Below are 11,692 nucleotides of genomic sequence, written 5' to 3'. Positions count from 1 at the left end.
GTACTAATCAGGGTTAAACAGAGGTATTTTCACCCTTTTATCACTTATGTAGGATAAGTTAAATAATTAGATGACTGACAATGATTCTCTTCCTTATTTTACATTCATATGCACATCACTATGTAGTGTATTTCTGTATTTCTTTTCTTTTCTTTTTTTTTTTTTTGACTATGCTGTAGGCTTTCGGGATCTTAGTTCCCTGACCAGGGATTGAACCTGGGCCCCCAGCAGTGAGAGTGCTGAATCCTAACCACTTGACTTCCTGGGGAATTCCCCATACTGTATTTCTTTCCTCAAAATATTTGCCTACAAAAATTTGTTACCTAAGTCAAAATGGTTGCCTAACATAATTTCCCCTGCAAAATTGTCAAAAGAATAATGTTATCACCTTAGACAGGAACTCAAGCACTGAGGTAAAAGCCACATCTGAGTATCGGATGTATTTTATTTGTTCACATTTATCCTACTTGAGGTTAACACTACTTCATTGGACAGTTTAAAAAATCATTCTGTAAACAAAATAAAAAACAGCAGCAACAGCTAAAATAAAGACACAATGGATACTAAAATAAAGGAATGCATTGGAAGGAATATTCTGCATAAGCAAAGAAAATGTGACCATGATTATGAATTCAACAGTAAGAGAAAAAAACTTCAACATCTGTAAAAGACAAAACTATAATAGGAATAAAAAAGAAGCAATAATACAAAGTGCAGGTGCGATAGTTTTCATTTCCAAGTCCATTCAGGAAATAGAGCATACTATTCTTTTATATAAAGTGACAAGTTCCGCTTTAAACATTCAGTTACGTTATCTTGCAGGTTGTTTTTTCAATTTACATTATCTCTACTTTACATGGATTTAACTGGAAAGATGGTCATATGTGATACATGGTATAATTTCTTGAAACTATGGAGAGTATGGAAATGGTAAAGTTTATTGTTTTACTTTTTCTTCATTTGCAATGAGTAACAAGAAGCTGAAAATCTAGTATGAGAAGCATCAGTATTTTTACTCCCCCCCCAAAAAAAAATCCTGAGCCCTCTTATCATTTTTGTTGCCACTTTCAGATTCTCTGTAACAAAAGACTGTTCATTTCCCCTGAATTCTGGCCAGCTGACTTAAATCATCAGTTTTTTAAATGCAAAGTTGGCCTGGTATCTGTCCAAATTGATCAGATAGAGGTGTTATTCTGGCATCACATAAAAATCACTTACACTTTCATAATTGCTTAGAACCTCAAAAGGGAACATCTGTTAAACATGATTTTTGAATAGAGGACTTTTATGAAATATATTTCAAATCTTAAAAAATAGTTTTAATGCTCCCTAAAAGTGGTATAGGATTTACCCCAGCTGACAGTGCCTATTCCATTTAAGAACATTCTGTGTTTGTGGCATTCAACTTTCCTTAACAGCTCTAATTTTATTTAAAAAGCCCCAATACATGTCTGCTGTCTTATTTAGTGTTAAACAGCACTATGTATACAGCTCAACAGCAAGATTAAGAAGTTATAAATACACACATATCACGGACAGAGTCATCTTTCTTTTGCAATTCATTGAATAAAACTGTATTCTGGTAAATCCCCCTCCCCCTGACAAGAGAGTGTACTGTGCCTACATCGAGGTGTTTAAGTATTTCTCCAACAGCTTTCATTGTATCATATTATGAAAACACTAGGCTTTAAGCCGGGTACTAATAAATATTTAATTTAAAAGGAAGAAAGAAACCCCAACACAGAACATAAAAAAGACCCTCCCCCCGCCCCCATTCTGCGTGTCCCTACAGAAGGCGCGGGATTCACCCGGACATGGCCGAGATCTCGTAGTCACTGGCCGAGGTGAGGGGCTTGCCCATCATCCGGATGTTTTTTGCACTGGTGATTCTGGCCATCATGCACACGGGCTTGTCAAAGTACTTCACCAGGGCAGGCTCCGTCAGGAGGGAGGCCAGGAACTGCTCGAAGGTGATGGCCCAGTCCCGGTCCAGGCTGGTGCTCCGGGGCAGCGCCGCTGTGCCCTGGCCGCTGCGCACCAGGACCGTGTCCTCGCCGATGTCCTCGCACTGCAGCTTGTCCTCCTCGTGGGAGCCGGCACTCAGCACCGAGTATGAGGACATGGAGCTGTCGTCCTTGGTCTCGTCGTCGGAGATGAGCATGGACGAGCAGGCCCCGTGGTCCCGCGGCGAGGAGTCCTCTAGCTTGATGTCCTCCATCTGTCCCCCCAGGGAGTGCTCCTCGCCATCCCCCGCCAAGCTGCCCGGGAGGGGCTCCACGGGGTCCGGCGCGTAAGGCCGGCCCGGCCCTTTGTTGGGGAAGAGCACGCCGCCGGGGAGGCCCTGGTTGTCGGAGGGCCCGCCACCGCCGCTCCCGCCCTCCTTGGCGGGCTGGGTAGTGAAGAGCTTGCCCACTTCCCCGATCTCCAGCAGGAGGCTGGTCACCGCCGCCGTGGCGTGGTACAGCTCCTGCTCGTTAGGGTCTTCGCTGAACATGTTATACATCGTCTTACACAGCTCGATAAACTGCCCCTGCAAAGGGATGGAGGGAAAACGCAAGTATGTGGCCACCTCATGAGGAGCACGGAGGCAGGACCCAAGTGGACTGCAAAGCCATCTGATATCAGGACTCCTACAAGATCCCGGAAGAGTCCTACCGTAGGGTGGATGGATGTGTAGTTTAAAGTCTCTTTAAATGCTTCCTTTTTTTAAACTGGGAAACCTTCTAACATCCATGAAAGTAGAAAGAATGAAATAACACACCTTTATAATGGTACCTATCATTCTAGAGTCAAGAAGGACCACGGGGGCTTCCCTGGTGGCGCAGTGGTTGAGAGTCCGCCTGCGGATGCAGGGGACACGGGTTCGTGCCCCGGTCCGGGAAGATCCCACATGCCGCGGAGCGGCTGGGCCCGTGAGCCGTGGCCGCTGAGCCTGCGCGTCTGGGGCCTGTGCTCCGCAACGGGAGAGGCCACAACAGTGAGAAGCCCGTACAGCAAAAAATAAAAAATAAAAAAAAAGAAGGACCATGTTATATAAATGTTTCACTAACTGTTTTATCCTTTCTTGCAGTATCTTAAGTAAATCGCAGACCTCACCTCATCTCATATCTACACACTACAGCAGGCAGCCCAGTGTTTCCAAGGTCAGGTCAGCTCCAATCCCCTCTCCCATGACACATCTGCTGGTGTCCACGGACACAGGTCATGCCTCCCATCCCCACCAGGATGATTTATCTGTTCTTCTGTTAGAAAACAGCATTTGCATCCTGTATTTTAATTATTTATATTGTTTTATTGCCCTCATTACATTTCAGCTGTTTAAGGAAAAAAATATGTCAGACACCTTTATAGCTGAGCACAGTGGTTTGAAAACAGCATGAGCTTGTCTTCTGAGTATCTGAGGGTATTTTTAAAGATTGGGATGAGAATGCCTGTATTCTCAAATTTGAGTATTTCGTGGTTCACATATTCTCTGAGGAGGCCATTTTCTCACAACAGAGCATACTTTTAATGCACAAAAGCATGCACAAAATAGATCCAAACAGGCACTAATTAAGCGCCTTGAGGCGCTTAATTTATCTATGACTAGGAAACAGAGCTTCAAGGTTTGAAATGCATGAACTACACTGTTCGGTACTCACCTGATTCAATTTGGGTAAGTCCTTTGCAGTCTTTGATTTGGATTTATTTTCTGGAGTCCAGAGTCTCAGATAATTACGATTTTCTTGAGAATTTGCCCTCTTCCCTAAAACCCAAATGCCAAGAAATAAGTGTTCAAAGGTCAAGAAGCAACTGTTGAACCAGCAGTAAGGGAAACACAGAGAAGAGCAAGTCTGTACCTCTGTCGGGCTTTAGACTCACTGTAACAAAGCCATCGTCTGCACCGTGTTTGCTTCTGCTGTCCAATCCAACCACTACCGAGAAAGATTCAGAAGAAAAGAAGGAGAATGTTACATGATAAACCCATAGGTTTAACAGGTGTAGTAGAAAACAGAAAAACCTCTAGGTAGAGTTGCCTAACAACAGCAAAACAAAACAAAAACAAAACCCCAGCCCATAAATAATTAGGTAAACAACAAATAATTTTGTAAAGTGTGAGTTCCCACATATCACATGGGACATACTCACGCTAAGCAAATATTTTTTGTCCACCTCAAATTCAAATTTTACTGGGTGTCTCATATTTGATCTGACAACTGAGTGTCGCCTGCCAGATCAGTAAACGAAGGACGTTGCAGCCACCAAGCCAGCAGCACTGCAGCGGCCCCCAACTGTGCCACCTCCACCCCGAGGGGATTCAGGATGGAGAAAAATAGGATACTGGCCCTAGATAGCTAAGGTGCATATCAAAGGAATGATTTCAGTAAGCCCAGACTCTTGTATCTTCCCATACACAGAAAAGCACTAAATTCATTAACTTGAGATATCTGGTTTCTTTAATTAACACTAATCTTTTGATGTTCCCACTACCTTTTTTTTTTTTTTTTTTTTTTTGCGAAAAAAATCTTATATATCCTGGCTCTCCTCTTTATTTCTTCAGAGCAGTCCCTCTGAGCTATGCGAGAGGCTGCTTCCTGGGCTTAAGTCCTCAGTATGTCTGCCGAATAAAACGTAATTCTCAACTTTTAGGTAGAGCTTTTTTTTTTTTACAATCAAAAAACTCTATCTCTAGGTGAAAGATTCCCCAAGAATCCTTTTTCACAAGCAGGGCTCGGTGTATAAATAGGAATTAAAGGAATGATTTCATGTGGTGTTCAGTACTTAAAAAATGGTGGTGCTGGCCCCAGTGAATGTTGATTTCCCTCCTCTGCTACATTATCATCTTAACTTTGTATACATGAGATTGATCTTCTGTCAGGCTCTGCAGAAGATCAAGAACTCACTTTTTAAAAAGAAACTGACATCTATGTTGATAAAAGAAAACAAATGCCATGTACTACTAAATTCCTTCAGATTCATGATCTGGCATTTTTTGACTTTCAAGAAAACAACTTATAATCGTTTTCTTCTTTCTTCTTAAAACAGGACATCCCAGGGCTTCAAAAGGGAGAGGTGTACAATCCCCCCAGTTTCCCATTCAGTTTGTCAGCTGTAAGAATGCATCCCAAGCACTTCCTCAGCCATACAAAAGGAGGCTGGTTTGCCGCATCCGTAACCTTTACATATTTAGTGCCAAATTAAACTCTCAGCAGCTTTTAAGACAGACTGAAGACAATGTACTACATATGCCGTGGAGAAAGTCCTCTCCTCTTAATGTGAACTAGCTTTAGGGGACAAGTAGATAGTCCAAAATGTTATGGTAAGCCCCATGCAATGGATATTATACAGCCAATTAAAAACCATGTTTTCAGAGAATGTAAATGACATCGTAATAGGCTCACTGGATTTTAAGTGAAAAAAGGATAAAAAACTGTACAGGCAGAAGAGGTGGAGATGGCATGTGCCAGAACACACTTGTTCTATTTTTAAATTGTTCATAAAACAACTCTTCAGCCAAAACAAACAAACAAACTGAATCGGCAGTTTGATCCCAGTTTTATATATATATTATGGATATTATTACAATTATATGGATAAAAAAGGAAAAGAAATACTTCAAGATATTATTATTGATAGTTTTCTTTATATCATGCAGTTTTAAGATATCATTAGCTTATTTTATATATTTTGACCCATATTTAAAAATTTTTGATACAAAGCAATAGTACTTTTGGAGTTAGAAAAAACATTTTTTAAAAAGCATCTTTTGAGGCTATTAAATGCTAGTGGCATGTAACCATTCCTGAAGCATTTCTGAAACAAGTGACTCCTTTTCTGAGATGAGTGCCCACTAAGAAAGATGTGGCTAACATTTTGCAGCCAAAATATGATTGCTAAGGATTTGAAGAATATTGTCAGATGTGCTAAGGCACTATGCTGAGAGGCTTACTACATTATCTCACTAAGTCCTTACTATATCCAATGTGACAGCTCTCATCTCCACTTTCCACACAAGGACCCTGGTGCTCCCAGATGCCCGAAGCTGCCTGAGCTCATCTAGACAAACAGAGCTAGCATCCTGTCCAAAACTCCTGCCCTTAACACGTATCACCAATAAGAAGACTGGCTCTCGCTCCTCTCCACTCAATCACTTAGGCGCTCACAGTTTAAAAGCAGGTCTAAGCTGTGCTTATTTGGGGACTGTAAGATTTAAGAGGCAAAAGGACCCAAGAGCAACCCATGCTGGCTTTCAACCTTGGGTAAAGTCAGGAGGCTGCCTGCCCTACGGATGAAGTATCAATAGAATGGAGATAATGCATAGCAGCAGCAAGCCCAGATGCTGCTTAGATCCACACATGGCACAACAGGACAGGTTCATATGTAAATCTGGAGATATTTCTAATGAGCCGGCTCCTGTCTGTGTAGATCTAACAACCGCACAGAGCAGGGGTCAGCAAACTTTCTCTGTAAAGGGCCAGATGGCAAATATCTGAGGCAGTTCTACCACTGTAGTGTGGGAGCAGCCATAGGCAATATATAGCTGAATGAGCTTGGCTGTGTTCCTGGTTGTGTTCCAATAAAACTTTATTTATAGGCAGTAATGTTTACATTTTATATTATTTTAATTCTTTGATATAAATTTTATATTATCACAGGTACAAATAGGTGGTGGGCTGGGTTTGGTCCAAAGTTTGCTGACGTCTGTTACAGAGCAGCGTATCTGATATCAATGCTAGTCCAGATTCTGGAGAGCAGCGTAACAACAGAATGACGTTCTTAACGAACGTTTCTCCCTATCAAGGAGAGGGCAGCAAAGTATATGCTCTCCAGGTAACGCTTTTTCTAAGCCAGCAGGACACAACGTACATGGTCCTTTCGGTGGGCTGAAGTTCCCACTCTCCAGTAGCTGGTTAAGTTCAAAAATTTAAAAAGAAAGTAGCACATTAGGCACTTGTATTCATTATACTTCTTTGATTGCCTAGCTTTGGAGGCAACTTTTCCCAATAACGGAGGGCTCTGTAGAAAAGAAACAGAGAGGCCCTGACGAGGAAAGTCACTTACCATGTGTGCATTCTGGGGTGATATCTTCAAAGAAGTATTGAGTTGCTTCAAAAGCAGAATCTGGCTCGTCTTGATCAGAGGATGGCTCTGGAGAGGGAGGAGAGATGATTCTCATATGGGCAGGGCCAGGACTCAATGAAAGTGTGCTTTAATTGCTGAAGAAATGACACGGGGCCCATGAGAAGCTGAAGTTATGAAGGTGGGGGGGTCCCATCACTGGTGCGGGCCTTGAATGCCCACCTCTTCAAAACCCTTATGGGGGAGGGGTTCTCTGCAGTTCTAACTCCACCTTCCTTTAAAACAACCCCACACTGACGTGTCCCTTTACATTTGCCTTTTTTGGAGACTCTTCCTAAATTCTGTGGAATGATGGTTTAAGGAACCAAATTTTGGGAAATGGTACACTATAATGATAATTCCCAAATCTATAGTTTTACCTTATCTCTGTCCTTGGAGCTAATCCCCCTCCCTTCCTCCCTCCCTTCCTTTCTCTCTCTTTCTCTTTCCCTCCACAACTCCCTCCCTTTCTTTTTTAGTATTTGCTAGATATTTCCAGCTGGAGGCCCTCCTTGTTTAAAACTGAACTCACAACTTCACCATCTTTCCCACTGTTTCTGTCGGTGGTAACACTGCTCCCCCTCGACTCAGAATCCCATGAGTTACCAAGTGTTATTTGTTCTCTTGCAGAAGCCTGCTCTTTTCTATTACTGCAACTCACACTTCAGACAGGTGAATGACCATTGAATTAAGCACCTGCTGATTCAGGAACTCATGTAAAACGTATCGTTCAGTTTGTTCTTAGTGACCAATGAGTGATTTTGTACATCAAAAAAAAAAAGGCAAACAGGTCTCGCCAAAAAAGACTTCAAGCCAGGCCAGAGTCACAGGTACATGTGCTACTCTGTGTGTCTCGCTTACCAGGCAAGACGTGCATTTTGTACAGCAGTTTGAGCTTCTCTGTGAGGTCCCCATGGCACGCGGCGCCTAGAAGTCACATGAGTAAAAATGTGAAATGCACCATGTGTGTTACAATCCCCCCCCCACCCCAGGCTCAGCATCCCCCTGAAGCACCTACTTTTACAAATTGAAACCCAGGTATCGTGTGGCAGAAAGTTTGGCCAGGACGTATTTGGGTTGAAAGCTCTGGAGCCAGGATACCTGGTTTCAAATGCTTTGTACTTACTATGTGCCCTTGGGAGAGTGAAACTCTCTGTACCTCAGCTTCCCCTCTATGAGGCAGGATGACAAATTAGAAGATAGTACCAGTGGTCTTGATATCAGGGCCCATGAAATGTGAGAACTAAAGGTGTTAACACTTAGAATAGCGGCTGGCACAAATTTAACCAGTGTTATTGATAAGAAAAGTCAGGTGAGTGGGCCTCAACACCCTAAATACTTGCTAGAGTTCAGAAATAATCTCAATACATGTTTAAGAGTGCTTCAAATTACTCATTTTAGAAATCTTTTTTAGTTGCTTTTGGGGTCTCTTAAATATTTCTTCAGTTCAATTTAGCCTAACCTAGCTGCCATTATATTACCATTGCTTCAACCCAAAGAATCCTGTTACATTTTCCCTTACAGTCCATACGTATTTCAGGAATCAGAAAATCCTCTGTAAATGCGTGTTCTCAGAGTGCCTAGTTGAAGGTTAATCAGATTCGCAAAAAGGGGAATCACAGGATCTGGACTGGTTGGCAGGGGCACCAGGGGTTATCTCGTCCCACCTCCCACTTAACGCAGGGGCCTCCTCCCACACCCACATCCACGTAAAAGAGACATCTGAACATCCTCAGGGACGGGAAGCTCATCACAACCAGAGGCATCTCATCTCACTGGGGAATTCTAGAAACACTGAAAGGGCTCCTGTCATTTTTACTTTAGTCAGGACCCTTAACCTGCAGGTTCAAGTGCATAAATTCCATGAACCACAAACAATGTAAAATGTGGCCACGTGCCAATGTCACTTTTTGGGAAGATTTCCACAGTCCTTATCAGATCTCAAAGAGATCACAACTCATAAAAAGGTTTAGAACTATTCCTTTTCCTTCCTCTTTAAAGTAAAAAAAAAAAATAGGTCTATTACGTCTTCATTACAACAATCCTTCAGATCTTAAGGACAGCTGTCCTGTTCCTCTCCAGCTTATCTTTTCAAGGCAAATTTATGTCCCCCAGGCTATACCTCTCTACATTTTTTCAACTTTCTTATACGACATGGTTGGTACACTCTTCCCTATTCTTACCCACATCCACCTTATATGTTAATGTGTCCATCAATAACCCTCTGGACAGAGAGTTCCAGAAGCTTCTAGTCCACTGCAGAGAATAGTGGAACTGTTCTTGACTCTTAGCCTAAGTCTGCATTCAACTCTTTATACTCTTCACTCTGGAGTTTCTTATTGACCACATAGTTAACTAAACCCCAAAATGCTTCACTCTAGAGTTTCTTATTGACCACATAGTTAACTAAACCCCCAAATGCTTACACACTGACCAATACTAACCATGAAAATAATGACAGACATTTATGAACCATTCACTTTGTGTTAAATCCTATGTTAACTACTTTCCATATGCATTTCACTTTCTTCTCACAATAATTCTACGAGATGGTCACAATTATTATCCCAACTTTACAGGTGAGAAACGTCGGACTTATTAAGTAATGTTCAAGGTCATAAGCTAGCAAGTGGCAGGCCCAGGATTTGAACTCAGATTTGTCTGACCCGAGATTGCATGGTTGAAACCACTATACTATATAGGCAGACATACAGTTCTTTTACGATCGCTTCTTAAAACTTAAGATTTCTGATTTATCTCTATCAGTTTGTTTTTGCCAATCATTTCCTCCTCTGATTTCTTTAAATCTTGCTTTTGTCCTCCAACACGATGGTTGTCTCTCTTCATTTTGTGTAGCCAACACATCTGGTTGTGGTAGCTTCTCTACCTTTATAGTTTAAATCCCTGACTGGGTCAGGTAGAGGGGAATAAGCAGTAATTGTAATGACAACAATAACGAACACTTTTTGAGCCAGGCACTGTTGTAGGAACTTTGCTTGAATTATTCCTTTTAGTCCTGACAATAACTATTTTGCAAATGAGGGAACAATCACAGAGGTTAAATACCAAGCCCAGCATACGAGAGAACTCTCCATTGACCGTCATGCTTTGGGTGCAGGGTTCAGACAGGCGTTGAATCACCAACATCCATATCCCTCCAACTTTCCACGTATAATGAGTTATCTGTCCAGCGACCAGCTGCCTCATGACATCTATGGCATGTTTAGAAATGCTGCCTTCCAGCAATACCACTGGAAAAGGAGGTCCAGCTAATTTGTGGCTTGCGATTGTAATCCCTCATCTCTAATTCCATAGAGATGGTCTGTTCACTAATTTCTAGACGGATCTTTCTGGAGATGAACATTGAAATTATTGATCCATCTCTTCCAGAGTTCATTCTTTAGTTTCTTAAGACTTGAACAGGATTTCTCTTTTCTAGTCTACTTGTCTGTCTCCACAGCTGTAATCAACCCGCATGACTGACTACAGCTCTTGAGACTCCTCCCGGCAAACCGGGTGGAGTTGACTTTGCTCAGAGAACTCAACTGCATTTTTAAGAAGCCTAAGTACTCTTCTCCAATGTTTTCACTATCTTGGACTGCAAACCTCTCTTTCCTTTTCGGAAGATGTTGAAGAGTATTTACCTTGTTGGGGTTTGACTAGGCTTAAGTAAATTAAATATTTATATTTATTCCTATCACTTACTACACGTATCTGGTATTTTTGTTATGAACATCTTTGCCAGAAGCAGATTCGCATTACAACTAATTGGCCGTAAGGCCATTTTGCCATAAAAGATAAAAATAACTGGTCGATGGTTACATTACACTAGAAAATAAGATATCAAGTTTTGAAAATCCTTCAGCGAGCTAATCTAAGCCAGACTGTGTTAAAATTTTCACCATTTTCAAGAAATTTATACCCATCAGGAATCACATTACGATTTCCTTTTGTGGGGATAGGAGGAGCTTGATTCTTCGTTTGCCTCCAACATCTAATACTGCATGATAAATTTGGTAAAGACGGCCTGAGAGGACAATCTGTTGTATCCAAATTAGCTAAAGAATCAATCATTAATGTTCTCGAAGGCTGTTGTGAATTAGTAGCTGCTTCTTTTATATTTGCCATAGCTTGGTGAACTTTTGGTTTCGACGAGTGGGAGGCATCACTGCGCTCGTCGAAGGATTTATAAAAACTGATTTGTTATCTTTTTCTAGTGTCGTAACTGTCAACCAATTATTTTTATCTCATGGCAAAATGGCCTTGTGGCCAATTAGCTTTGCAGCAAAACTGGCTGCAGCAAAGATGTTTACGGCAAAAATTCCTAGAACCCTTTCTACATGCAGAACCTGTCTCTTTTTTCTCCTCCTTATTTTTGTCCAAAGGTAATTTAAAAAAATCTCCCTTTTGATAGACACCAAGGTGATAATAATAGTTACTTTGGGGCAGAAAAGATTAGGAGAGGGTCAAAAGGGTCTTTAGCCTTGTCTGGATTGTTTTACTTTATTTACTTTATTTTATTTTGTTCACTTTTTTGAAAAGCAGAATGTATTTATGTTACTTTTGTAATTAAAAATTAATGCCTCCTTCTTCC

General features: G+C 41.5%; 1 protein-coding gene across 1 annotated transcript in view; it reads right to left on the bottom strand.

Annotated features, from left to right (window-relative positions):
* Window positions 1–320: 320 nt before the first annotated feature.
* The window catches only part of TBC1D9 (TBC1 domain family member 9), a 101,153-nt gene continuing 89,781 nt past the window's right edge, over window positions 321–11,692 (bottom strand). The window contains exons 17-21 of the mRNA XM_082644927.1: window positions 7,960–8,025; window positions 7,042–7,128; window positions 3,840–3,914; window positions 3,642–3,745; window positions 321–2,530 (exon numbers count right to left, since the gene is read on the bottom strand). Coding sequence (XP_082501053.1) covers window positions 1,805–2,530; window positions 3,642–3,745; window positions 3,840–3,914; window positions 7,042–7,128; window positions 7,960–8,025 — 1,058 coding nt within the window. The 3' untranslated portion in view covers window positions 321–1,804. The remainder of the gene's footprint in view (window positions 2,531–3,641; window positions 3,746–3,839; window positions 3,915–7,041; window positions 7,129–7,959; window positions 8,026–11,692) is intronic.

The sequence above is a fragment of the Mesoplodon mirus genome (assembly GCF_964341445.2).
Source record: "Mesoplodon mirus genome assembly, chromosome: 2".
Classification (NCBI taxonomy): Eukaryota; Metazoa; Chordata; class Mammalia; order Artiodactyla; family Ziphiidae; genus Mesoplodon; species Mesoplodon mirus.
The sequence above is the reverse complement of the archived record's forward strand: the minus strand, read 5'-3'. Positions and strand labels throughout refer to the sequence as shown.